Source organism: Hirundo rustica, chromosome 2 (genome assembly GCF_015227805.2).
Source record: "Hirundo rustica isolate bHirRus1 chromosome 2, bHirRus1.pri.v3, whole genome shotgun sequence".
NCBI classification, from domain to species: domain Eukaryota; kingdom Metazoa; phylum Chordata; class Aves; order Passeriformes; family Hirundinidae; genus Hirundo; species Hirundo rustica.
In genome coordinates this window covers 28,825,548-28,852,435 of record NC_053451.1, presented here as the reverse complement: position 1 = coordinate 28,852,435, position 26,888 = coordinate 28,825,548, and the positions used below count along the sequence as shown (strand labels likewise).

At 49.6% G+C, this 26,888-nt stretch overlaps 2 protein-coding genes across 3 annotated transcripts; one reads left to right on the top strand and one right to left on the bottom strand.

Annotated features, from left to right (window-relative positions):
- The first annotated feature begins 3,360 nt into the window (after positions 1 to 3,360).
- Positions 3,361 to 11,594, top strand: LOC120748152 (solute carrier family 25 member 33-like). Of its 2 annotated transcripts, none has more exons than XM_040054223.1 (7): positions 3,361 to 3,479; positions 7,654 to 7,830; positions 8,366 to 8,443; positions 8,741 to 8,841; positions 9,435 to 9,501; positions 9,699 to 9,979; positions 10,081 to 11,594. In XM_040054223.1, exons 1-7 carry the CDS (start codon positions 3,439 to 3,441, stop codon positions 10,275 to 10,277), a joined length of 942 nt encoding a protein of 313 aa, XP_039910157.1. In that variant the 5' UTR covers positions 3,361 to 3,438; the 3' UTR covers positions 10,278 to 11,594. The 2 variants fall into 2 exon arrangements, with proteins under 2 accessions (XP_039910157.1, XP_039910164.1); XM_040054230.2 differs by lacking the exon at positions 3,361 to 3,479 and adding an exon at positions 3,769 to 3,898.
- CLSTN3 (calsyntenin 3) lies at positions 11,561 to 26,888 on the bottom strand. The gene is made up of 18 exons (XM_040054212.1): positions 26,765 to 26,888; positions 23,963 to 24,085; positions 22,807 to 23,002; positions 22,116 to 22,324; positions 21,660 to 21,809; positions 20,828 to 21,013; positions 19,933 to 20,202; positions 19,550 to 19,662; positions 19,298 to 19,460; positions 18,198 to 18,254; positions 17,273 to 17,430; positions 16,942 to 17,090; positions 16,256 to 16,482; positions 14,996 to 15,166; positions 14,263 to 14,408; positions 14,002 to 14,137; positions 12,403 to 12,620; positions 11,561 to 12,319 (listed from the first exon to the last, which is right to left on the bottom strand). The coding sequence occupies exons 1-18, from the start codon at positions 26,847 to 26,849 to the stop codon at positions 12,146 to 12,148; spliced, it is 2,931 nt and encodes a 976-aa protein (XP_039910146.1). The 5' UTR covers positions 26,850 to 26,888; the 3' UTR covers positions 11,561 to 12,145.

Below are 26,888 nucleotides of genomic sequence, written 5' to 3'. Positions count from 1 at the left end.
CCTTCTGATAAGCCATAGAAATGTCAGCTCCTTCCCAGCCTTGATCCTTCTACATCTGTGGTTCCAAAGGACAAATTACCTGCAAAATCAGAGGTCATTTGTGTGTAGTATCTAAAAGAATGGGAAAAGCACCAAGAGGGAGTTGCACAATATGTGCTGCCTCCCATGACATTAGGGTGCTAGAAATAAATTGTTTTCAGAATCAATTCCCAATTCCTTCTTTTCAAAGGCATATGCTCCTCTGCAGGGTCCTCTTCAGATTTGTCAGGTTCACTTCATCTGTCCAAAATTTGACATCTGGTGCGGTTTTAGACACAATTCTTTGACAGTAGGTCTTCCTGCTTGCCCTCCTTACAGCTTTGAAATGCATGTAGCATCTACAGTCCGTTCTGTGCTAGCAAGTAGTATGTGTAACTCAACAGGAGTAAGCCTTTAAAGTTATAAGAATTGGGGCTGAAAATACAGCATCCACACCAAACGTGCTTGGGAAGCTTTACTTTGGACTCTGTCCTCCTTGGTCCACACCAATTGGTAGCTGACGTGCATGAGGTGTGCCCTATGTGTGGCTTAGCACCACCAAAAAGGAATCTCGTTTGGAACCTCCCACCGGGGCTGTCCTGCAGGACAAACCCCAGCCCAGGGATTACTGGAAGATTCATTTTGAAAAGACACTTCAGGCATCCTGGAAGGGTAAAATAAGACTCACTTGCTATTACCACTTGCTATTACCAGTCCTATGTATGTTCAGTGTGATCAAGGGTTAGCAAGAGCACTTGAAGGGAGAGGGATGGAGAATGCTGTGGGGCAGAATCCCAAACTACTTTCAAGAGGAAGAGATGGGCAATGCTGCTCCTAAGTAAAGCCAATAGACCGCACAAAGACATGGAGAAGGGGAGTGTAGGCATTGAGATAAGGCACGGACAGAAATCCAAAAGCCATCACAGACTGAGCAGGGAGGAAGATATGAAGCAGTTTTGATTTGTAAATATTTGCAGCAAGGTTTTGGGGTTTGACACCAGCTTGTCCTTCTGGTTCACGACAAGGACAGGGAAACACTGCTCTATAAAAAAGCCCCCACAGCCTTCCTTCTGAAGGGCTGGATGGCCCTTTATCCCTTAGAGTCCCAAAAGATTTTGATGCAACTGGAAGGACCAGAAGTGACAGTGGTGGCAGAGCATTCAGGACAACCACAGCTATAGTTGTTGGTAGATAAGTAACCTGCTGAAGCCACAACTATTTCTGCTTGCAGGAAGAAAGCAAAGGGTCCGATCTAAAGTCAACAGGAAAAGAAGCAGAATCAATGCACCACTGCAAGTGAAGTGTAAATAATTTGGCAGCAATAACTAAAATATCAGGGGGCCCCAATCACTCTTGGAAAGATGAGAAAAGCAAACAGTACAGCTCCTGAAAAGGCTATTCCAAGCTTGGCATCTTTCAGCTGTTCTGAATACCAGTACTCTGATGAAGGCCCTGGGCCAGATGGAAACAAAAATGGAGGTCTCTGTCTAACTATTCCCCATCCTAACTTTGTGAAAATCATTATTTCTTTCCAGGTGCAAAACATGCTTTTAATAAATGGTGTTCTACACTTTCAGGCCATTTCTCCCATTGATCACAATCATTTGTATACGATTTTTCTCTACCAAATCCTTTGCAACCCGTCTCAGGTTAATGCTGTCTGCAAATTTTAATAGACTCAATTTTCTAGTCCACTGTATAAATTACTGGAAAAAAACCAACACCAATAGCACACTGAAAACAGATCTCTGCAGGATTCCTTGATACTCCTTTCCAGATAGACAGCATAGCATCAAAAACTAATCTTAGAATTTTCCAATCAGCATCAGACTCTCCCAACAGTGATTTCAGTAGATCCGGTTTCCCATGTTTCCTAATGTGCTTGTTAGACTGTCAGATAAAACAGAGTAAAAATCCTACTGAAATCAAAAATATAACATCTGCTGTTACTTCCTTGACCACAAGGACAAGCCTACCATGAAAGATTGGTTTAACTTGATCGCTTCTTTTTGCAAATGGAAAATATGGGTTGTCTATGTAATACGTACTTGTTCCAGTATCACAGGGGAAGGCAGTAAAATTATGCTGGTTGGCCAGTAATCAATCAGATTTTCTTTTTTAAAATAGCCACTATATTTGTCCTTTTCCAGTCTTCTGAACCTCTCAATTGTCTAGATATCTCAAAGATAATGGCCAGCGGGCCATTCTCCAGTTCTCCAGCCATCACAGAATGAAGTTCATCATCCCTAATTGGTCAGAAAACCTTGATTTTGCCCAAGTGCTTAGAAATCTAGAATGACCTTTTCCCCACTTGCACTTGGTGCTATTTAAGATATTCACCTAGCCACCACAAACACAGTGAAGACAAGTGAAAAATTCTTGGAGCTTCTAGGTATCTTTGACCAGTTTCCAGTTTCACCGACCAGAAAGCCAGTCTTTTTACTCGTCTTCCCCTCATTGCCCAGGTAGTGACAGGCACTATTTATGAGCTGATTGTTCTGTTCTTTTCCACCGCAGGTAAGGTACTCATTTCCTTTTCAAAGCATCTTTGTACTTAATTGGACTCAGTTGTCATGTCTCCCTTAATTCCTTCTCCTCCAGACTAAAGGTTGCCATTTTTTCAATCCTTCTGCTTGAGCGGCCAAGGTAATTATTCCTCCCTGTGGATTCACTTCCCACATTTGTCTCGGTTGTAGGAGCATGGCAAGCCAAACTGGACACTCAGTGCTGTGAGTGAAGTCACAGCAGTACAGAGCTGTTCTGACAGCCTGTTTCATCTGACCTACAGGCTATCCTCCTAAACATGTAAACTGATCTGATGTGCGCCTTTTTGGCAACAGCATCATGTTGATGTACAGTCTGCTTTTTTCAAGGGAGATGATATTCAACGAACTCTGTTGCGCTCTGAAACTGTGCATTTAAAAAAGCAACAGAGGATATTTTGCCCCTGAATATTCCCTGTCTTTCTCACACTTATCCCCTGAACTTCAAATCATGGGTCTAATTTATTCGGAGGGTTGGGGGGTTTTTGTGGAGAGCATTGTCCCATCTTCGTATGAACCCAAAGTTCCGAAGAAGCGTCTGCGTTCCCATGAGCGAGGACGAGCCTCGGGAACGACTTGGCTCCGCTCTTGGACCCATCGCTTTCCCGCGGTCAAAAAACCCCACCGTTTTCCTTGGCTCCCCTACTCGCAAAACAAAGACGAGTTTGTTTAAGTTTGGGGGTCGTTTCGGAGGCTTGCGGGGGTGGGGGGGTTGTTGGTTTGTTTTTGATGGAAGAGCCTTGAGCGGCGGGGCCAAAGGAGCCGTGCGAGCTGTCACCCGTCCATCGGCACGGAGGAGCCCTCGCTCCCCTCGCAGGGCCCCGCCCGCCCCTTCCGCTGCCGCTCCTCCGGGAGCGGGGCCGGGAGCGGCGGGGCCATGTCGCAGCCCGGCACGCTGCTGCACCTGCTCGCCGGAGGGTGAGTGTCCCGGGAGGGCGCCCTGGGGCGGGACTGGGGCCGCGGGTCGGGCAGCAGCCGCCGCCGGGGAGCCGGGGCGGAGCGGCCCCGCCGGAGCGCCGCCGGCCCCGCCAGCGCCGGGCTGGGATCGGGGTGGGCGCTGCGGAGCAGCCCCGCAGCGCCGGGGGGGAACGTCTGGCTCCGCGGTTTGGGAAGACGGAGAGCCTCCCTGTGGGACACGGGGTTTCATCCATCCGGAGCTTGCCGGGGATGCGGGGCAAGGGGAGCGGGGCGCCTGAACCAGGGGAACCAGGAGGCCTCTTCAGCGGGGCTAATGGCGGGGCATCCGCGTGTTCGGGAGGGCGGCCAGCTCTCTCTATCAGCGCGTGGCTGAGATTCCTGTGGGACTTTTCTGGCTTTAAATAGTGCGGCTGATCCTGGTGAGTCAGGCGTTTGGATCCCAGCGGTGCCCCTCTGCTTTAGAAGCGTGCCCTTGAGCGAGTGATTTGTCCCGGGGCTTTTCCCCCTTTCCTCTCTTAAAAAGTCTCAAAACAGTGAGCTTCAAGTTGATGGTGCCTTAAAACAGAAGATAATGTGGTTCTCCGGACTTTGCTGTGTACCCTGCAGAAGTCCTCTGTTTAGGCAGCCACCTAATCCCTTTCCAAATCCCACCAACCTGCTGGAGTCCGTGTGATTGTGGAGCCTGTGGTACAACATGTACAATAAGGCGCATCATTTAATTGCTTTTAATTAGTAGATTTCCAGTTTTCTGCAGCTAATGGAGTTCTTGTGCTGTGTTAATCTTTGCATGTGTGTACTTGTCCTCTCTGTTTCCATTGTTATTTTGGATATGTTATTGTCTTTTTTTTTTTAATTTATCCTTTGAACTATATAATCATTGCATCTTGGACACTCTTAAAACTTTTTTTTTTCCTTAGCTTTCTTCTTAGGCATTTCTTTGTCTTTTCCACCACGGTTCCTGAAAACCTGAGAGTTTGGCTAGTGAAAAGAATGTCACTAGTGGGAACTTTGTCAGTATCTTGTCCTCGTCCATTAAGCAATAGTCCTGAATTACAGCTATTTAAAACTCTGGAGATAATAACGTGAATAAGAGATGAATGAGAAGTTCAGTTTATTGCTGCACTATATTTAATATTGCTGGTTTATGCAATGAAACAAAACAGGGTCTCATTGATGAAGGAACAGTTCTCCACTTTATCTTCCAGTATAAGAACTGGGGACCAGCCAAAGAAACTTGTGAGAGTTTTGTTCAGAACTATTGCAAGAACGTAGTTCTTCCCACAGCGTGCAGTTAAACTGTGGGACTCCTGGCCACAGGATAGTAGAGGGTAAAAGCTTCTTATGTGTCCAGGGAGCATTTTAAAAAGATGAATGAAAATTAATCTGTTGGAGGCTACTAAAAGCACGACAACATTTCTGTCTGAGGAGGTCCCTGAACTGAAAATTGTGGGAAGCTGGGAGAGTGTTCTGGAGGCATTTCTCCTACCCTTCCGTAGGTGACCTTTATTTGTCTGTGCCCTAGGCAGAAACCTGGTTTAACTGCAGGTTTGTCTGGTCCAGCATTGCTACTCTTAAATGAAGACCTTCAACCCATCTTAATTTTTGACAAGCCTAAATAAGAGCTAACATGAATTACCAGTAAACCTTGTAAACTCTGTGCATGTGCTTATACCCCTTTTAGGTAATTTAAAACATGTTAACAGTGTCTTTAGTATTCCTCAACTAAACTTCTTATTCTGTCACCTCAAACTTGTCGGTTTTCCCTTTAAAACATGAAAGCAAGATCTAGAGGCAAGCACCATTTTCCAAGGTAGAGTTACCCAGCTTCTTCAATTAGCGCTTTTTGCCACAGCTTTGTTCTGAGAGTACCTGTACTCATTTTCAGCCGCTGCTCTTCATTCTATTTTGCAGAAACTGCTTTAGTTCCTGCTTCTACAGTAATGACACATTATTTTCCATTTCTCAGAATGGAAACAGAAGAATTTTGCAGACCTATGTCTTTCATAGAATGTAAGCAGCTGTATAATACATCACAGTTGCGATTTCTTCTAGTTTTAACAACTGGTACCCCTCATTTCCTTAGTTTTAATTAATAGGTGTTCTTTTGTCCTCGTTAGTCTTGCCATTGGGGCATAGTGGCTCATAGTGGCCCTTCACCTCACACTCTCTTTCTGCTGATTAAATGGCCACTATGCTAAGGAGTAATAATTTCCTTAATTGCTATTAGTGCTTTTATAATACTTTTTTATTATGTGTATCTATCAGTAACTTCAGGAACTTGATCTCAGGAAACTTTTATATATGCTGGAAGCATGTGTTCAAACTCAGATCCTGACCATTGCAGGTGGGGACTTCTTGAAGAAATTAGATATTAAGAGAACATTACAGAAACTTTTGCTTCCTTATGCACTATTAGAGAGAAGAATTTGTAGTATACCAAGCAACTGCTTCTCTCAATGTTTCCCTGATGTATTGTTCGCTCAGTTTTGAGATAAGGGGTTGAAACGGCCCTGTTCAGACCTTTAAGACCTTGATCTGTCACCTTTGTACTCAATCTTCTCCTGGACTGGAGATTGTACTTCTGGTCAAAGAAACAGCAGGCATGTAAGTCTGGAGCCTGCATAAGACAAATTAATAGAATCTATGGTAAAGAACAGGACTGTTGGACCCCTAAGTGAATATGGTCTCTATGGGAAGAATCAACATGGCCTTTGTAAAAGGAGACCCTGCCTCGTGCAACTCTGGATTGCTGCGTAGGCTGTGTCTTGGTGTCTGTGCTTGATCAGCTCGTTCACCCAGAGAACCTGAGCCAGGGTGTTCACTGCTTTGCTTTGTGTTGCCTCCTGAGCTGGAGCTAAATTCAGGAGTCACAATGCCAGGCTCCCACCACTCATCATAGACCTCCTGAGGGAGATGGCTGCTGATGCACTGCTCTTCAAGTTGTCACCACATCTGCCAGATGTGTATATCTGCCAAGGGCTTGACAAAGCAACATGAGCGTTATGGGATAGCTTAGCTGATAGCTGGCATCATTAGCTGCATAATCTCCTAGCTGCCATACCTTCAATTCTTGGATGTCAGTGCAATAGGCATCCAATCCTCTTTTTTTTCTTTTTTATTTTCCGCCATTCCTGTTGGCAATGATAGTGAAGGAGCAAAGGCTGTGAGGATACTGTGTATGTTCACTGAGCTGTATAGATTTTTTCAAAATAATTCTTCAGAACTCTCACTATATGTTGTCCTGCACTGTCACATGTAATTCTGATGATATACCTGACTGTTCCCTGATACCTTGTAGCTCTTTGGTTGGCTTTTCTTTCTTTGGAGCAGAGTGAGCTTTTTATTAAGCCTCCATCTCCTGTGAAAAAAAGCAACTTTGGCTGTAGGGGATGTGAACAATTGTCCATTTGTCAAAGCCTCTTGCATGGCTTAGGTGCAAATTTACCTCAAAATGGTCTTTCAGGTACTGAGTGAGTATCTTCTAGAAGAGCAGAATTATCAGTTGAAGGATTTAGAGGGGCAGAAGCTGAGACCCAAATGTATCAGTTCTGACTTGTCCCTGGGTGGTGGAAAGGGAAAAAGGGGGTATGTGTCCTTGCAGCATTCCCGCAGTGCGACGAGACCCGTCGATGGAGATGGTTCATGAGCTCCAAAAATAGGTTCTGCCTGCTGAAAGTCAGGGTCCTCTTTCATTAAGCAAGCCAGGCTTGGAGAGAGCCTGGTTATTGGCAGAAAATACAGATCTTGCTTACAGGGCCTTGCAAATGTGGGTCTGATGTAATTATGGATTAAAGAGGTGGGAGGAGTTCTGTGCTGCCCCTCTGTGAGCCGGTGCGGCTGTGGCAGGGTGTGGGCCACGGTACCTGGTGAGCTCAGCAGAAGGCTTTGCAGTGAGGGTGGGCAGCAGAAATGTTTGCTCTGGGGGACTGCTGGGTCCCCATGGACTTGGGACTCTTTGTCTCAGATACTGAGTAAAGTTGCAGAGGGAGGCTGCCAGATGATGTCCCAAGCTGAGCTGTTGCGTTAATCAGTGTCAGAGCAGGAGGTAATCTGTGACACAGGCTGGAGTACCTAACCTCCTCTCCCAGAGGGGAGAAGTTGTGGACAAGCAGGGTCAGAATTATTGCCCTACTGTGGCACGGAGGCCATTCTTAAATGTGCTGCTGTGCCCTAGATGTGGTGGCACAGCTGGAGCCATCCTGACCTGTCCCCTGGAAGTGGTGAAGACACGTCTGCAGTCCTCCCAGCTGGCACTGCGGCCTCTGTGCCTCCCAGAGATGCAGCTGCCGGGGATGAGTGTGAGGCTGATGAATCCCACCCCACCATCTCCTGGAGTGCTCACGTTGCTGAGGTGAGTAGGACAAGGCAGCGTGCCTGTTAGCACCAGGGAGGTGAGGGTTTGGCCATCAGGGGGAGGGTGTGAGGGGAGAGAGAAAGAGAATTGAGCTGAGGCTCTGGAAGCCACAAGTGCAACAGAAGGTTTGATCAGAGCACAGGTACATCCGCTTCTCACCAGTGATCCGTGCTCCGCAAGGCTGCTCAGGGGACAGTGAGAAATTTCTCAGCTAGTGATTTGATCAGACCCAGAGGGATGGCATTGTCAAGAATAGGGTGCAAGGACTAGTGAAAAGTGTCCCTGCCCATGGCAGGGTAGTTGGAATTAGATGATCCTTATGGTCATTTCCAACCCAAGCGGTTCCATGAGTCTATGACTGAAGGAGAGAAAAGTGATTGGAGAGAAATTGAGAGCAGGGCAGAAAAAAGGATAACGTGGGAGGTGAGGAGAGGGTGCTACAAGAAATACTGAAGAACAAAGAGGGAGGAGGAACAGGAGAGCCCTCAGCTCTAGTTATTCTGCTGATTTCTCTGCTCATTTCCTTCTGTAGGGCCATCCTTGAGAAGGAAGGCAAACGGTCCCTGTTCCGAGGTCTGGGTCCAAACCTCGCTGGGGTTGCTCCCTCCCGGTGAGTACTGCTCCATGACGGTGCCTCATGTTGTACACTTTTCCAGGGGCCTGTGCCATAATTGTTGCTCCACTTTCTGAAAGCAGTCTGGGCCTTGTGCTCATGTGCCACAGGACCCCTTCACACAGACGTCTTCTGGAGCTTCTGCTCGTAGTGTTAAGATGATTGCTGTGGGCCAGGTATAAGTGGTTAGGCAAAACTCTGCTGGGAGTAAGAAAAGTTGGAGTGAGACGGCTCAGTAGTGTCTCTGCTCCTCATAGGGGAGCTGTAACCTCTTCTGTATTTTTTTCCAACCAGGGCTATATATTTTGCTGCCTATTCTGCTACTAAGGAGAGGCTTAATACTGTCCTGGTACCAGAGTCCAAGAAAGTACACATATTAGCAGCAGCCTGTGCAGGTGAGCCTTTTGTCTCAAATCAAAGCCAAGAGGTCCTTCTGTCTGGAAATGCTAATGTGTTTCTTTCCTTCTCCATTGCTGCTCTGAAGTTTTCTCCCTCCACACGTGGAGAAGTGAGTTCCTCTGGTAGCCAAAATGTTTTCTCACTCTTCATCCTTCTTAAGCTCATCTCTTGAAGTCTAGTTTTTACCCCTTCAGCTGCTATCATGAGCTCTGTTCTGCTGTGAGAGGGAGAAGGCAGTGTGTAATTCAGACCACTCACAGAACCATTCCTCTTGATACATCCCAGTTCTCTAACAAAATCCTCCACTCTTGCAAAATTAGCATGCTGTTTCCTGCCTCTTTGTAACACCCGGGCCTGTAGTAGGGTTTTGTTGGAGGCAGAAGAGCTAATTAACGCTAGACAAAGGCTGGAATAGGGGAGAAGGAGAATCAAATAGTCTGCCCTAAATATCTCTTCTCAAGGTCATTCTCAAATTGCAAATGCCTGCAGCTTGCCAAGCACAGCTCAGAGAGCTGATAGATCAGCACCTCTTCACGAACTGCCAGCGTGATCCTGGCGCTCACAGCTGTCTTCCTCTTCTGTTCCCCAGGCATCAGCTCAGCCACACTCACCAACCCCATCTGGTTAGTGAAAACCAGGATGCAGCTGGAAGCCAGGTAAGGCAGGCCAGCAGTGCAGAGCCACTCCGTGTCACATGAGGATTGTTTTGGGGGCTGGCGGGCAGAGAGAGGTCTGTGATTTCTCATCGGAACATGGCAAGTCGTGGGCTAGGCAAGAGGCGTATGGCTGTCTTCACAACAGCACTGCAGGTCGGGGTGCAGTATGCTGTCCTAACCCTCTCCCTTCTTTCCAGGGTGAAGGGGGAGACGGCCAGCACTGCTCTCCAGTGTGCCATGCACGTGTACCACACTGAAGGCCTGCGTGGATTTTACCGTGGGATCACTGCCTCCTATGCTGGAGTGTCAGAGACCATCATACACTTCGTCATCTACGAAGCGCTGAAAAAGGAGCTGCAAAACAGCCAGCATTCCCGTTCCCCATCGCTCACACTTCCGCCGGACAACGATTTCTTTGGCCTTATGGGCGCCGCTGCTGTCTCCAAAACATGTGCTACGTGCATTGCGTATCCACACGGTGAGTGAGACCGCTCTCCTTGCTTCTGTTCTCCTGGAGGGGAGATGCCACACCTGTAGGGTCCACCTGCTGATGTGTGGCTTCCCTTCTTGTCTCTCCAGAGGTCATTCGGACGCGGTTGCGAGAGGAAGGGTCGCGGTACCGTTCCTTGACACAGACTCTGCAGCTCGTGGTGCGTGAGGAGGGACCCTTGGCTTTATACCGGGGGCTGCTGGCACACCTGATCCGCCAGATCCCAAACGCAGCCATCATGATGGCTACCTATGAACTCATCATACATCTGGCCTCTTCCACCTAAGCTGTAACACCTGGCTGAGGCTGCTGTGGAGGTACAGGGACATTGTGGTCCTGAGACCTGGTCTTTTCACAGGCCTCTGAGGGGTGGTGCTTTTTGTCACAGATCAGATCTGGGCCAGGCATTCTCGGGACACAACAACTATTTTGTGCCAAGCTTTTTGCTCCAATGTGCACAACGCAGGGGTTTTTTTGCTTTCTGGAGACCTGAATTATTCCAGTGCTTCAAGATGTCTGGGCGCTGGTTTGACAGTGCCTGTTGTAAACTCCCTTGATGAAAGGCATGGGACTTAGAGGGAAGGAGACAAAGCAGAAAAGCGTAAGAGTGTTTTAGCTCCAGCATGTTCACTTCTTTCGGACCCAGTAACAACCATACGTGGGCACGAAGCTGGGCATGAAGACAGGCTAGAGCTGAAACATCTGAGAGAACTGCAGCAAGCAGAGATCTTGTGCTGCAACCTTTGCCCTCAGAGGGGCTCTTCCACTCTCACCTACTGTACTGCCTTCTTGCCCTAAGGAGGATTTCTCAACCTTGGCTGCCAGCAAATAGCAGAATTTCTCTTTGGGTCCTTCGCTTGTTGCAGCCATTGCCCCAAGACATGTCAGGCAGCTGACAGCCCCTTTTTGTCATGCATGGTCTGAAAAACCAGACCAAGTAGATCCAGGGAAGAAACACAACCTGCTCTGAAGCACTATCCTAACAACTCATGCTCTGCTGGGCTCAGAGCTGTGCTGTGCTAGTATCTGTTGTGTTTCCATCCCCTCCTTGCTCAGCAGAAAGAGAAAGATGCTTCCTTCTCCCAGAAGTGCTGGGGCTGTTCTACAGGCTGGAACCCCTGGTATTAAAAACACTCCATCACACTGATAAAGAAAGCAGATCATGTGAGAAAACGGATGAAGCTAAGGAGATTTGCTCTGTTTCTGTTAATACACTAAATGTATGGAAAGAGCCTTATTTATTTTATTTTCCTGTGCTCAAGAATTTCATTTGCTGCATGTGCTACGTTTGCCTGGAACAGGCGTGAGCGCCTTCTGTTCCTCTGGGGGTCCCCAGCGCTGAGCCGTGGGGAAGGCTACATGTGTTTACAAACTATTTTGACTCTCAGAAAGGCAGGGGGTAGGGTCCTGAGTGATGTGTTTTTCTTATTTCATCACATATGCTAAAAAATGTAACCCTTCCCCGAGATATGGTAATTTCAGTAAACACTCTGGACAAGCTCCAGTTTCACATTAGAGGCTACACTATTTCTTTCCCTGGTTGTAGTGAAAAACTGCAGAAGTCCTGAATGTTTTATTTGAAATCCATTTATTTTAAAATCCACTTTGTTTCCTTGTCTTTCTTACCTTCATTCATTTAGTATTAGGAGTATTGACAATTTTACAAAGCGACACGAAGCTGCAGTGGTTTGTTGGTTGTTGGTGGTTTTTTTTGGTTTTTTTTTTTTTCTTTTTTTTTTTTTTTCTTTTTGCATGAAACGAGAATAAACCTCAAATGACAACATTGAAAAAATATACAATATATATATATAATATCTGGGTAGGGGTTGTGAGAAACCCCACTCTGAGCCCTATGGCTGGCTCCGCCTTTCAGATTTCCATTCTTTCCAACACCTGCATCACAGTTTGAACTGCGCCACCATCATGTGTAAGTGCCCTGACACATGTTTCTGGAGAGCCAGATGGGGGGTCAATAATGTGGGGAATGTCCACAATGGGAATGGCAGAAGATGAAGGAACATGGGAGGCAGAACTGATCAGTGAGGGAGGAGCACGTGTGTACACAGTGGGGCTGGAAAGAAGTCGAAAGTAAGACACCTCCTCCTTCCTGCCATATGTTTTTGGGGGATCCACTGGGCGGGTGTTTTAAAGCTCCTAGTAGCGGTGAGAGACGTCGCTTTTGCCGATGATGTGCCGGTCATTCATGTCACTGCTGTCCGGGGAGTCGGGTGTCTCCGAGTCGGTGCTGTCATCGTCGTCATCCTCCATGCCCTCGCCGGCTCTGCCCTCCACACTCCCTGCTGCCCTCTCCTGACAGCTCTGGTAGGACTGGGGAGGTGAGACACGGGGTAAGGGGAAGGGCCTAACAACCCAGCTGCCCGCCCAGCCCCGCCGCAGTGGCTGCTCCTCACCTCCATGGGGTTGACGATGATGGTGAGGGCTGAGTCATCCCAGAACATGTCGCTCTCTTTGCCTCCAGTGCTGGTGTGCCCCGACACAGCAGCCCCGGGGACCTCTTGCCCCACTCCCCGCCGGTGCAGGGAGTGGATGCGCAGGATGCCGAGGATCACCATAAGTGCCAGGAAGCCCACGCACACCACGATGATGACAGTGGCAGCACTGGGGACCACTTCGAAGAGAGAAAGTGAAAAGTTGCGTCTAGAGTCTGTCACAGAGATACGAATTTCCAGCCTGACATCCAGGAACTGAGATCGCTGAGCAGAGCCTGGGTTTTTAGTCCATGCAGGAAACGTAGCCTGACTTATCTGTGCCCCTGGGCACAGGCAGTTCCTGTGATGTCAGCCTGGCCTGTAGACTCTGCACATCTTTATCTGCAGAATGCACCAGAATATGTTGTACCACATATCTCTGTATCCTGCTATTGGCAGGGAGAAATGCGTGCTGGGGACAGCCTCTAAGGGCTCGAGGATGATTTTCAGAGTGTGATTTCTGTGCAAGCAGTAGAGAAAGCAAGAAGCCAAAAGACGCCTTTGTTGCACACGGAGTAGATGTGAATGCTATGATGGACTTCTAATTAGTGCTGTGGCAAAAGCCTGGCTTCTCCACAGGAGAAAACCTGCAATTCATCTAGGACCCTTAGCCTGACTCCCAAGTGTTTGTTTTAGGACTATAGACTGAGCCTTAACTCCCCATATAACCACCTTCCCTGCAAAATCTATCTCAGCCCTCCATGGATTTGTTTATGGTTCTGTTCAGCAGGGACAAGTTTGCTGCTGCCATCAGGCAGAGCTGGGGAAGGGAGAGGCAAAGGCTGGCACACACACAGGCTGCCCCTGCAGTGCCAGCTGCAGGACTGGACCAGCCTGGGATCAGGAAGCTGCAGCAAAAGCTAGCTCAAAGGTGCCTTGCTTGTTCCCCTATGACAGGGGACCAAAATGACTGTAGCGAGTCCCAGAGCTTTTACAGCCCCAGGAGGAATAGATTGGAGTGTGGTCATGCCTGAGGCACAGGGGTACCAGCACAAACAAACATTTAGTCTAGCTTTGAGGTTTCTCCTCTGTTTTGGGGGCAAGAATTCTCCTCTTGTCTGCGTGGTGCCATCTCCCATATTTTCCTGCCTTGCTGACCAGCACCTACTCCCATTTCTTTCTTCAGAGCAGTGGCAGTCTTGACTCACTTTTCTCTCCTGCTGTTGAAGCTTCTTTCTGAAATTACTTTACACAAGCCCACACAGCACCTTTGCAAGGTGCATGAATGAAGTCAGCTTACAGTTACTCTTTTTAGACCCTCTGAGGTATAGATTTCAGTCTGCTTCTACATCAAGAAAATAATATCCCACAAGAGGATGATTGTTGCAGCATGCTCTAAAATACAATTTGACAAAGACTGTGGTCCACTGGTTAACGAAGAGTGGAACAGGACAGTATAATGAGAACCAGATAATGGGTGCAGGGAGCCTGAGAGGAATCCTCCACTATAGGTTCTGCCAGGATATCAGAATATCAGCACCCTGATCTAAAGGAATAAACCCAAAAGACAGTGTTACGTACTTGGGTTGCTGTGGGTGCTTGCCAAACTGTGCCCAGACAGCTCTGCGGGTAAGTGATGGCCTCGGTGCACAAACTGCTGGGAGTTCAGAATATGGTTAGGATGAGCAGCTCGGTTCATGTTGTGAAGAACATTCACCTGCAGAAAGACCAGAGTGAGGTCTGTGAGAGGACTCAGCCCTGTATCCATGGCACATTCCATGCATTCCCATGCACCCCCCCCGCTCGCAGAAGAATCTCTGTGTGCATGTATCAGCCTTGTACCTCGACAGTAAATTCATTGCTGGAGTAGCGTCCATTCATCTCCGTGCAGGACAGGTGGAACTTCCTTTCATAGAGGGCAGCACCGTGGTTGATGTGGTAGGAGACCTGGCGCAGGATCTCCTCGTAAACCGCAATGCTCTCCACGCCTGAGACAAGAAGAGAGGGGTGGGGTGAGGAAGCTCCTGCTCCAAAGTCACCTGACATCCTAATCCTGCAGCAACTAGAAGCTACAGAGGGATCCAAGGCAATGCTGGGTTCATTGATTTTGGGAAGAGCTCAGAGATGGAGGTGGCTGCAAAGGACCTGATGGAACCCCTGCTTGCATTGCTAAAACGAGTGGAAGGGAAGGGAGGATTGAGAGCAACAGCCCTGTTACATCCTGGAGAGCACAAAAGTGTGGTACCAGTCCACAAGTTGTGGGATATGTCGTCCCTGTCATGTCATGCAAAATGCTACTGACACCCGAGAACACCAAACCCCAAGGAGTAAGTCAGGAGGAGTGACACAAGCCTGGGTGAGAGCTGACACCATGTCCCAGTACTTTGTGCTGAAGGAAGAGCTACCTCTCCAAGGAAGGTCTGAGACTTCCAAAAGCCAGGAGTTCAAGAAATGGTTGCAACTCAGTGTCACAAAGTACACCAGCACAAGCTAATGTCAAGTGCTTCTCCCAGCGATGCCTGACAGTCGGTGACAGAGGCCCAGCTAGATAGCTGTGACCGTGGAGAGGACGTACCCGTGATGGTCAGGTAGGCAGAGGTGTTAGCGAGCTCCAGGCCCCGCTGCTGCAGCAGTGCCCCATCCAGGAGCAGGTATTCCCTCTCTGGGTCCAAGTCATCTCCTACCAATGAGATCTCGCAGCCGTCCAGGTTGTGCACGATCTCATCTGACATTCGTGTGTCTGTCACTGAGACGCAAACAGAAGGAAGATACAGCCAGAAAGCCAGACAGCCATCAGAGAAGGAAGGAGGTACTCAGAGGGGTACCTGCTAACCTAAGAGTGCTCACATCATATGTAATTACTTCTCCTTCTCCACCTGGCACTGACCTCAAGTAAAAATCACTTTCAGTCTAATTATTTGTTGCAGGATGGTTCTAATGACATTATCTATTCACACAATAAAGTCACTTTATTTTGGAAAAACATACTATTATCAGTCTGGTTCATGATAACACATCTTGGCTGTAAGGACTTTGTTATGACAGTGTGCAAATTAGGAACAACGCTCACACATTCCCAGGCCCTGCATGCTTTTGAAAGCTTTTCCCTGTCTCACACTGTTGGTTACTATGGCTGAGATCTTATCTTCTTTAAAATGGCAACCACACTGAATAACTAGCTGCTTTCAGCAGGATTGAGAACAATCTGCTCTTAAGTCAAGGAACTCATCAATGTGTGAGGAAAGACAAAGCTTCTAAACAGAAAAGCAGGAGCAAAACATCCCATTACTGGAACAGATATTAAAGAAGGGAATAGACACACAAAGCACAGACTGCAGAGAAATAATCTGAGCATGATGGAAAGAAATTGAAGAACAGGATACTGTAGGGTGTGAGGAAATTGACTGGGGAATTCACAGGAATAAGTGAGGCAGGAAGAGAAATAACAGAACAAGAAGTAAGAAAAGAAAGCGGGAGAGAGGGATGAGACTCAGTAAGCAGGAGTAGAGAGAGTAACAGGCAGGACATCCATCCAGCACTGGATTCAATAAAGGCAAATGTAGGTAAAATGTGAAAGGGATTAGGAACGAGCAGCCTGGGAAAGAATTAGGAGAGAGTGAGGCAAAGGAACTGAGTGCATAGAAAAAGTACAGGGAGGAGCAGAAAGGGATAAGAGCCGATTAGCCTACATATTGACAGACAATGTGCCTTGCTTCTAAATTTGTAAACTCTCGCTTTCGAGTGTAATTATAGGGGCTCTACTTCCTCTGCAGGACCACAACTCTCGTAGGCCTTTCCAGTTTGTCCCTTACACCTTGCCCTGTACTCCACTCACCGGTACCATGCCAGCTCTCATCCTTCTTGGCCTCCACCTGGTGAGAAATAGAGCAGGTGATCTGGAGGTTGGGGAACAGGGGAATTCCTTCCGGAGCCTCAAAGTCTGACGCAGGATGAGCAAAGTGGGCATTGCCACTCAGCAGGATCTGGGGGGCATCAGGCTGTAGCACCACAACATAGCCTTCCACATCAGGAATGGAGACACAGGACTCCTCACTGAAACACCTGCAGGAGAGCAGTAGAAAGCATCAGTTGCCCCAAGCTTCCAACAACGATGTTGTAAAAGACGGCCTCCTGCCCATTACTTCCAGGGAAGGGAATATCCTTTTTCCACCAGTCTTCCTAAAGCCTGCTGCAAAAGGCAGAGACCTGTGGTAGGAGTGACACCAAGGGGATCTGGTGACTTGGTCACATTGACAAATACGAGAAAACTAAAACCAGTCCACATGCGTGGAACACTGTGAGTGGAGGCAGAAGTTCTGCATAGGCACCAGGAACCAGTACCACAGCATCCATTTGGATATTGGATAACTTAACATTTATTTTCGGGAAGATTTTTACCCATTTTGAGACCATCCTAAAATACAACTATTTTAAAATACAAAGTGAGTCAGTGTAACTTTAGTCAAAAGAGAGGCGACCCGCTTGCTGAACTGAGCCAGAGGCGCTGGTTTGCCCACTCACTTGACGGCAGTGGTGAGCCTGAGTGGCCGGACCCCAGGGGTAGCAAAGCGCAGTGAATTCATGTAAGCCACGTGCTGGATTGCGTGGTTGAAGGTTTCCACATCGTCACCCTCCAAGGTGAGCAGGGACTGAGAGGGGTTCACATGAACCTAGAGGTGCAAGAAAAGAAAACACTCATGGTTCTTCAGCAAATGACAGGAACCCAGGCTGAGAGAGACACACAGGAGAAAGGCGGGGAGCTGTCTGAGGTGGGGGAGCAGGCAAAGTCCTGGGAAGCAAGGCTGGGGAGAAGAGTGGAGGAGACCCATGCAAGCTGGGCAGATGGGCATACCTTCATCCCTTTGCCCAGACTGTCGAAGTCACTGTAATCAAGCCCCTCACGGCAGGCATACAGGCATTCAATAACCTCCCGGCTCTCCAAGCTACCAGGGCGCACAGTGAAGCCAGCCAAGTAACCATGGAAGTAGTGGTGTATCGACAGAGGATCTCCTGAGGGAAACATGGGAGGTGGAGGGTGTGAGAGACACGGCGAGGAAGAGAGCAAAACCACAGAAGCAACAGTGTGAGGGCCATGCAGAGGTAAGGGAGGTAGAGAGATACAGAGGGGGCCGTGGGGCATGGAAAAGTCCAGAGAGCAAAAGCAACAATGTGAGGGACATACACATGTTAAGGGAGGTAGAGAGGGACAGAGGGTTGCACAGGATATGGAAAAGCAAAGACAACAAGAAGACGGGGGATGCTGAAGAAAGGAGAAGAAAATGTTTGAAATTGCAGATGGTGGAAAGCGAGAAAAACAGACCAACAAAAAGACGAGGGCAGTGAACGGTGGGTAGCACAGAGAAGTTTCTGTCAAACTGCTGAATGCCAGATGGGAACAATTTCTTGTCCCCTTCTCACTCTGCTTCCTGTGAGGGCTTGTAAAAGAAACTACACATTCCACAGATAGTTAGGGATGAGGTGACATCTCCTGATGTCTCTAATGGCTACTGTGTTCTTCAGAGACCAGCTTTAATGATCAGGCACGAGTACCCTTCCTCCACACAAAAAGCATACTCCAACTCTCAAAGCAGGCTGCAGTCCTTCCATCAGCCTTGTCATGCTCCACAGGTACCAAGGTATCAATCTGCCAAATAAGGGGTTTCCTCCCAGGATGGCAGGAGAGGACTGGGGAAGCTGTACAAGGAAGGCACCATGCAAGAAGTGATAGTCATGCACAGTCAAGAGGGGAAGAGACCCATCTTCTTTCTTTTCCCTACCTTGCACAGCATCAGTGGCGTTCTCGCTTCCTCCGGTTTTCTCTTTGTTTCTTTCCTCTGCAGAAGAAGAACATCGGGATGAGCAATAAGGCATTGGAAGGCGGTAGCCACAGGGTCAGGCAAGTATCTATACAAGGGCCAGTATTGGCCAGTCCACAAGAACAGTGTCAAGCAGTGCACCCTTCAGCAGCACAACACCGATGACAGAGGGCAGAGCTCCTCTCATTAACTGGATGGTGAGAGTGTGGGATGAGCAACTGACTTAAGGAAGAAACTATAGTGTTCGCAGTTTTTCAGTCCTTTCCCAATGTTATCTATTTTGGGAATCAGCCATGTTCACAATAAGCTATATTCTCAACATCCCTTAGAGACCTAGATAGCTCTAGGAGAGGCTCCCAAGCTGATCAGTATTGGTTCTCTGCAAAACACCAATCAAGAGAGCGTGGAGCTGTGGGAAGATCTCTGACCCCAGAGAAGCAGCAGTACAGTGAAAGATTTGATCTTGTTAGAAATTTCCAAAGGAGTGAAGGCAAGCAGTAGGCAAATTCCTTTAGATCTGTCCTGCTTCAGTCTATTGGGAGAACTGAAGGATCTGAGAAATGCAGACTTGCATCTCCACAGAACAGGCTAGTAGTGGTCTAACTTTGTTCCTAACCTGATTTTTGTCTTTCAACCCAACCCCTGTACAGAATGATTTAAGAATTTTTCATATAGACCCTCAAGACAGAGAAACTCCCATCAACACAATCAGCAGCATAAACAGTACTGACTGCTTTCTGGTGAAAAGCTTTGATAGAAATGCCAGTGTCTGAACAAGGTACAGAGTTTCAACTCTCCTCTGCCTGAACTTTGGTTATCCGTTGCATATTCTACGGTGGTTGTCCAGGAAGCTGCCAGAGACGCTTTTCCCCGAGCTGTTTTTACCTCGGTCCGTGAGGAAGGAGGGAGCCACGCTAGCTTTGGTGCCAAGGAGGCAAGATGGCTGCAGCGTGGTTTGCATCATTCAGCACGGGGTGGTGTTTCTTTCACCTCCTCTGGCTCTCCCCCCGCCCCGTTTTTCCCCGCGTGGGGAGAGCGCGGTTTGCGGAGCGGGCACTCACCGGCCCAGCAGGCCCCGATCAGGAGGGAAGGCTCGGGCCGCGGCGGGTGGATGAGGCCGTTGTCGTGGATCAGGGCGGGGTCGTAAGAGACGCCGTCCACGTACAGCGTGACCGTGGGGAACTCCAGGTTGAGGGCGTAATGGTGCCACTCGTCGTCGCAGACCTGCGGCAGGCAGCAGAGCACGGCATCGGCAAAGGGCAGAAGGAGAAGGGACACGGGGAGGGCGCCAACCCTCCCTCGCCCTTCCTCACCTGCTCGAGCTTCCAGAGGAATTTCACAGGCCTTGCGCTTTCCAGCAACGGCCAGTAGAGGAAAGAAATCCGGCAGCCGTGCACGGCCAGAGAGTAGTGGGAGTAGCCGTCCTCTGCCAGGGGCAAGCACAGGGAGTTACGTGTCACGCTCCAAGCAGTGCCGCTGGCCAGAACCCAGAAGCCCAGCATGACTGCACCACGTGCTCAAAGGAGGCTTGAGCGCCCCGAGGAAAAGGGGCCCCTAAAGAAGCCGTGCTCCTAAGGAGGAACCCCTGCCCAAGTCCTGCCTTGGGACCTCAGAGATTTACCCCTGCAGGGACAATCCCTGCTAAGGAGCTAAGAGGCAGTGGGCAGAAGCGTCACCACCCCAGGAGAAGTCTCACCGCTCTGCACTGTACTGCAGATCACCGTCTCCTCTTCCCGCCTGCCTTTGCCGGGCACCACGGCATGCTTCATCCACACGGACAGGGTGAAGTGGTCACTCAGCCCCTCGTGGCCGTTCGGTCCCTTCACCACGGGCACCTGGGCAGCCTGGCTGCCATTGAACCAGTAGATGAGGCTGCTGTCCTGGCTGTAGTGCACCGAGAGCCGCGCCGTCCAGTTTGCAGTGGGGCTAGGCACGGGCAGCAGGTCAATCTCTCCTGAGGCAGCTCCTACCGAGAAGGGAGGGAGTCAGGAATGTTGGCATGGGAGAATAAGGAGCCTGAGAACTGGGGATCAGGTGAAGTGGGCGCTGGAAGCCTCACTGTAGTGTCTCAGTGCACAGGGAGATGAAGAGTTGCCTAAAGGCCTTCTCCTATCTGGAGAAGAATGGTGACTTTTTGTTCAGTGATGAGGGAAGTCCCACAGACTCTGCATACTGGGACAATGCACAGAAACCTCTGGCTTCCCAGCACGGAAAGCACAGGTAGTCCCTTATAAAACCAGAAAGTTCTGGAAGTGCTCAGTGCCAGGCTGGATGAGACTCTGAGCAGCCTGGCCTAGTGCACTGTGTCCCTGTCTCTGGCAGGGGTGCTGGAACTAGAGGATCTTTAAGGTTCCTTCCAGTCCAAACCATTCCACGATTCCATAAGCTATGGGCAGGAGCACCCATTGCCCCTCAATGCAACACACAAGCTCGGTGTCCCCCCGCCCCAGTGACCACAGCAGACGTGAGGAACGTGTCCCCCGGCACCTCTGCTGTGTGAGGCTCAGCTACGGCAGGGAGCCCCTCCAGAGGGAGGGAGGGGCAGGTTGCCATGCCACAGCCGCCCTCAGCCCAGGAAAGAACCAATTCACCACAGAGTTTGCGCAGCGACTTCTCGGAGTAGTTATCCCGGTCACAGCCCTTGGCCACGTGGTTTGTCTGCAGCTCCACCGTGGCCTGGATGTTCCACAGCGGCTCATCACAGGTCTCCAGGTGGATGGTGGGGAAGAGCGCGAGGCTGCCTGCACCGGGGGTGTACTCAATCCTCTTGTTCCAGCCTAATGGAAAGGAGTGAGAGGGATTAGGAACTGCCAAGGACACAGGGCCAGGACACCTGGCATACACACAAGTGGCATCTATGGACAAGCCCAAATTTTTGGCCCTTTCCACATTGGAAACACAGCTTTATGCAGCTGGCATCGATGCACAGATAGATTTCCTAGAAGCACAGAGTCCAAGGTCCCAGCTTCTACAGCTAATACTGGTGTGTCATCACTCTGTGGTTGGTCAGTCTCTCTTATCAGGCAGAGCAGGTATTTAGCTGTGTTGCTTTCCCCTCAATTCTAATTGATTAAGGCAAACCCGCAGGAACACGACACCACAGGAAAAGCCAAATATCTTCCAGAAGAGCAACCCCCAAAACAACCTTTGCTGAATACAATCTACGAGTCTCATCAAACACATGGCAGTTCACGGTAATCCAAGGAATGATTTTCCAGTGTTAGAATTTACCTTTCAGTGGCTTTGCAACAGACTTAGACATCTGCTGCATCCCCTGATGGAGATGGGCTGGTGCCAGAACTGAACCGTATATATGGGCAGACAGATTTATATGTGTACACACAAACATTTATGACGAGCAGGACCGAGTAGTAGCTGAGCAAAGGGGAAGAGAAGAGATAAATGTGTTTGGAGGTTTCATACCCTGCCAGCTGGGCTTGCAGGTGGGTTTCACCTGGATTTCCACTTCAGCATCATCAGAAGCCCTCTTCTTTCCACAGTCATAGGCTGTCACTCTGAATTTGTAGACACGATCCGCACTGTACTGCAGCTTCTCCGTGTTCTCGATGTTCCCTGGTTTGCAAAACAAAGAGATCAAGGTAGAGGACAGGCAGTCTCCTCAAAGACCTTCCTTCTAAAAATCACTTGTATCTTTGATCAATGACAAAAACAACCAAAAAAGAGTTGAGTCACTCTGCCCAGTGTCACTTTGGAACAAGTTACAGCATCCCACAAAATGGATGCTGCCGCTCTCACCGGGATGGATCAGCAGGGCTGGAAAATTTATATAGCACAGCACCGCCTTCAAATGGGGCTGGCAGAGAAGGAGCAGAGCAAGAAAACAGGAGTGATGTGCACACGGTGGGTGAGGATTCTTACCGTCATTGTCAATGAGGAAGGGAATATTCGGGGTCAGGATCTCGTAGTAGCAGATCTGGCTGTACTGCGGTGAGCAGTCCCCGTCGATGGCCTCCACACGCAAGATGCGGTCGTACAGCTTTCCCTCCGTCACCGCCACGCGGTACAGCTTCTCCACAAAGACCGGAGCAAACTCATTCACATCGTTTACTCGAACGTGCACCGTGGCCCTGAAGCAGAGAGACGTCCATAAGAACTGATAAGCTGATTAGGAGCCGTGCACCACCTAAATTTCAGAGTAAGTCATTCTTTTAAAGTGCATCGCTCTGATTTCCAGCTGTCAAAAGCAAGGACAAGGAAAGACAGCTTGATTTCAGTGCAGCAATGTTGTCACACAGATGCTGGGACAATGGTTTTCAACCACTCAGAAAGAGCAAAAAGTAATCATAATGCAATCTGGACCTCCGACCTATATGCAGCAATGTAAAACACCACTTTTAGGAACTGCTGTCAAACAGCCCTCATTTCTGTACTCACTCATGTGACAGTCAGCAAACTTTTCTCTTTGGGTCTTCTTAGCAAGTTGAGTTACAATACCATGGCTAGGGAAAAAATACTTCTGGCTAAAGGAAGTGTTTCCACAGCTCCTTTCCTTTGCATTTTTATCATAGATCACACTTTGTAGCATGCAGCAATGTCTGCATGAACTTACTTGTGTGATTTTTTGGTATTTGCTCCATCAGGTCCCTCTCCACAGTCGTAGGCCTGGATGGTAAATGTGTGTTCCTTATGCGCTTCACAATCCACTGGTTCCTTGGCCCGGATCAGCCCCTCTCCTGTGGCTTTGTCCAGGATCACAGCTTCAAAAGGTACCCCCGATCCATGGATCCTGAAGCCACAGATTTCACCTGGTACACACAAAAACAGAGGGGAAGGGGAGAAAGAAAAGGACTGAGGAGAGCACATTACACCCCTTGCTTTCCTTTCCCATGTTTTCTTCCTTTCTAACTCACACTTTCTGCTCTCCCCCATTACCATCCTTCATTTCGAGCAGTTTTTAGTTCCCTGGGAGTTCCTCCTGCTAGCCCTTACAGCCATTAACGGTGCAGATTGCCATCTACTGGAGAATACTCCCACGGCAAGGAGTCCCGACCAGCATCACGAAAGATTGCAGGTTACAAGGCTCAAGCTACATTTATTAGTGCTACACAGCCACAGGCCTGGGGGAGCACCTTATTTCTCCTCTGTACTCCTCAGGGAGGCAAAACAGGCCATGCACTGCAGATAGCCAGAGCAGGAAGATCCGTGATGTCTCATCCACCCACACACGCGAGATGCGCAGAGTACCGCAGGGAACTGCAGATAGGGTCACCTAAACCCTAAAATTCGGCTCACAGGGACCACATTTACTGTCCCAAAGCTGAGCAAGAATGCATGAGGAAACTCCAGGCATGGCCTTAGCAAGCACTAGGAATACAACCATTGAAAGCCTCGCCTGTTGGTCCGGGGATCTGTGCTCGCTGCGAGGGGACGTAGCTCTGCCGAGGAAGTGTGCCCTACCAGCTTTCTCCAGGGCTCACAGACACAGCGCTGTGCATGTGATCTTTGGAAATAGCAGAACTGCGTCAAAAAGTAGCTGGCTCCACCCTCAGTCCCTCTCCCCAAGGAAACAGTTCACAGCATCCTAAATCAAGCTGTGCCCAAATTGCCTCCAGACTTCACTAGGGGCCTCCTCTGGAACAAGGTCTGGAGGTGACCGTTTCCTGAAGAGAGGTAGGACGCAGCACAGGGATGAATATCACTGCGTCCCTGCCTCTCCCTAGGCGTGTCGCTGCCTTCCACCCTTGCCAGAGCTGTTCCCCACCTACCTGCATAGCGCAGTGGGGCATCTTTGTCCAGCGCGAACAGTGGCGGGTTGAGCAGGACGGTGTTGTCATTCTCCATGACGATGCCCTGATACTCGGCTTCAATCCATGGTTTGTGCTTGTTTGCTGAGGCAGATTTGGGAGAAGGGATGGAGGACAGGAATGTATTAGCCACCAAGTGCAGATTCAGTAGGAAAAGAGAAGAATTTCGTCCCCTGGCAAGTAACAACCAGCCCTCACCACCTTCTTCTCTAGAAATAAAGACATCTAAAATAGGCCGGGAGAAAAAAGTTATCTTTATTTAGTTCTACTCATGGGAGACCTCTTCAGAAACAATGTGTTCCTTCTTGTGTCCTCATTACAATCTTATTAGAAATACGTGGAGCGCCATTTGGGTGCCCAGAACAGCTGGAGCAGTTAAAAAAACCCCTGAACTCAAGAGGCAGAAGTAGCCTCAGCCTGGAGACAGATTCCAAATACTAAACCCTTTAGCTCAACGAAGCCATAATGAAAGGATCCAGCCCATGTCTTCCCTTGGGGTATCCCCAGGGGACAATGCAGCCATTATCACTTCTGCCTAGCAGTCTCTAGACTAAGGACCAGGACCTACACAGACATGCCCAGGTACATCTCCAGTCAGCAATCCTGTGCACATAACAACCTATTCTGAGAGTCCCTTGCTCTTTTCTTCCCCACTCCACGGTGAGCACCATATTCCTTTGGCCCCTCCTTGCTAAGCCCGTTGGCTGGAGCCCAGCCAGGTTTGGCATGGAGGCAGCAGCCAGCAGGAGGCTCTGAAAAATGTCACAGGCCCAGAAATAGCAAATTAATCTTTATCACACAGGCTCCGGGGCAGGAAAAGGGAGAAATAAAGGGGTGGGGGGGAGGGAAGGGGAGGGGAGAGAGAGTAAAAAAAAAATCATTACAAATTACAAACCCCTCCCCCCATGCCCACTCCCTGCCAAATGGGCCTCGGAGATTACATTACATGGCCTAGTTACAACCCCCATTCCCAGATAATCCCCCACTCTCCCACCGCCTGGAGACCAAGATTTATTACAACCCGGCAATACTTTGAGCACAGCATGGCTCAGAGCCGGTGGGGAGTAGGATACAGAGCCATTCCCCTCAAGGGCACTACTTGCAATATGTTGAATCCATCCTCTGCAGCACAGTGTCCTCTGAAAGGCCATGCTGGCACGGCCTCATGTGTTGACTCAAAAAGAGGCAGCACCCTGTGCAACCAAGCATTTGTGCATTTCAGGGCCAGGGGGTGCTGCCAGGGGTGGCTGGGGGGCCAGCAGGCAGGGTGGCAGGTCAGCCAGGGGATGTCCCAGCAAAGCAACGCGGGCGGATCCAGCCTGGTGTGGCAGCGAAGAGCGTGGGTTGGCACTTCTCCACCGCCGTATTGATTGAGATTATAAAGCATTGCGTAGGAAATCCAGAGAAACATCCATCCTGCTCAGTATGCAGGTGGAATCCTCCCCGTGTGCAAGTGCCCGCGTCTCCCCCTGCCCCTCCATTGTCCCCACCGGATTCCATTCTCTTCCGGCCCTATCCATGCGCCACGCCACCGAGGTGGGGATCCAGAGCTATAAATGCCAAATGTGCCCTGTTGCTGGGGTAACAAGCTGATGGTACAGAGATAAATCCTTTGCTGCATCCACCTGCAACTTGGGAATCACCAATCTGATTTCTCAGGAAATGAGTTGTTGGAGAACAGAAAAACATTTTAGGAATATTTTTAGGATACAGACTCCTACCAGGATACAGACTCCCACCAGCTTCAAGAAAGCTCCCGTCAATCTAATATAATTTGCGGAAGGTGGGTAGATGTTTCCGAGTGCAAATTCACAAAGGAGAGGGAGAATCCAGAGCATGAGGGGCCTCTCCTTGCCACCGAGCCCCACGGAAGCAGAGCAGAACATATAAATGCCCCTGCCAATGTCAGGGTACACACAGCTCTGTGGTGCACCTGCCCCATTGCCCTGACTCCTCCAAGGCACGGAAAGCACCCTAAGGTATCACATTCCCCGATGAGCCCAGAGTCCCTCAAATGTTTACAGATTTTCCCACCCTGTCAGATTACCAAAACACTGACTCCCCTCGGATGAATCTCTCACGCTCGTCTCTACAGCCACAGATCTAGAAACCCACATCTTTCTCCATCACCCTGTGAGCTCAAAGAACATCTGCATTCAGAGCGTTACAGCTGTCACGCTGGGGTGGTTTGGGCGTCTTTTATCTTTATGACACAAAACACATTAAATCAACCCGCATCGTTAATGCATAGCTATACATAAACAGCTCCTATTGACAGATGGTAGACGGGTGAACCAGGACTGGAAGATGGAGCATGGGAATGTGTTTTATGAACTGCAGGGGTCTGTGGAGAAACAACATATTCTCCCTCAGCATGCTAGGGAAGGGGTGGGAATCTAAATCCACCCAGCAATAACTAAACAAAAGCAAGACAAGTGCGTGGAAAAGGGGAAAACGCGAGGGGAGCGCTAGGAGACGAAAGAACGGAGAGAAGAAAAGCGGTGCTAGGATGACAGATGGACAAAGCAGAGGATGGAGACGGCACGGCACGAGGGCTCCCGAAGGGGTGAAGAAAGCCGGAGCCGCCGAGGACCGCGGAGATGCCCCGGCAAAAACGCGCCGGACGAAGGCGGCGGGCGGCGCGGAGCCGCACCGCCAGCGCGGGGGCGGATGGACGAGCCGCGGCCACCGCGTCCCTGCAGAGCATCCCGGCGGAGCGCCCGCCGCCTCCCGGGACCGTGCCCGCGGCGCTCCGCCGCTCACCTTTGTTGGAGGCGCTGCCGGGCAGCGCGGCGCAGAGGCAGAGCAGAGGGAGGAGGACGGCGGCGCGGGGCCGAGGGTCGCCCATCGCGGCGGCGGCGGGTTCCGGCAGGACCCACGCCCTCGC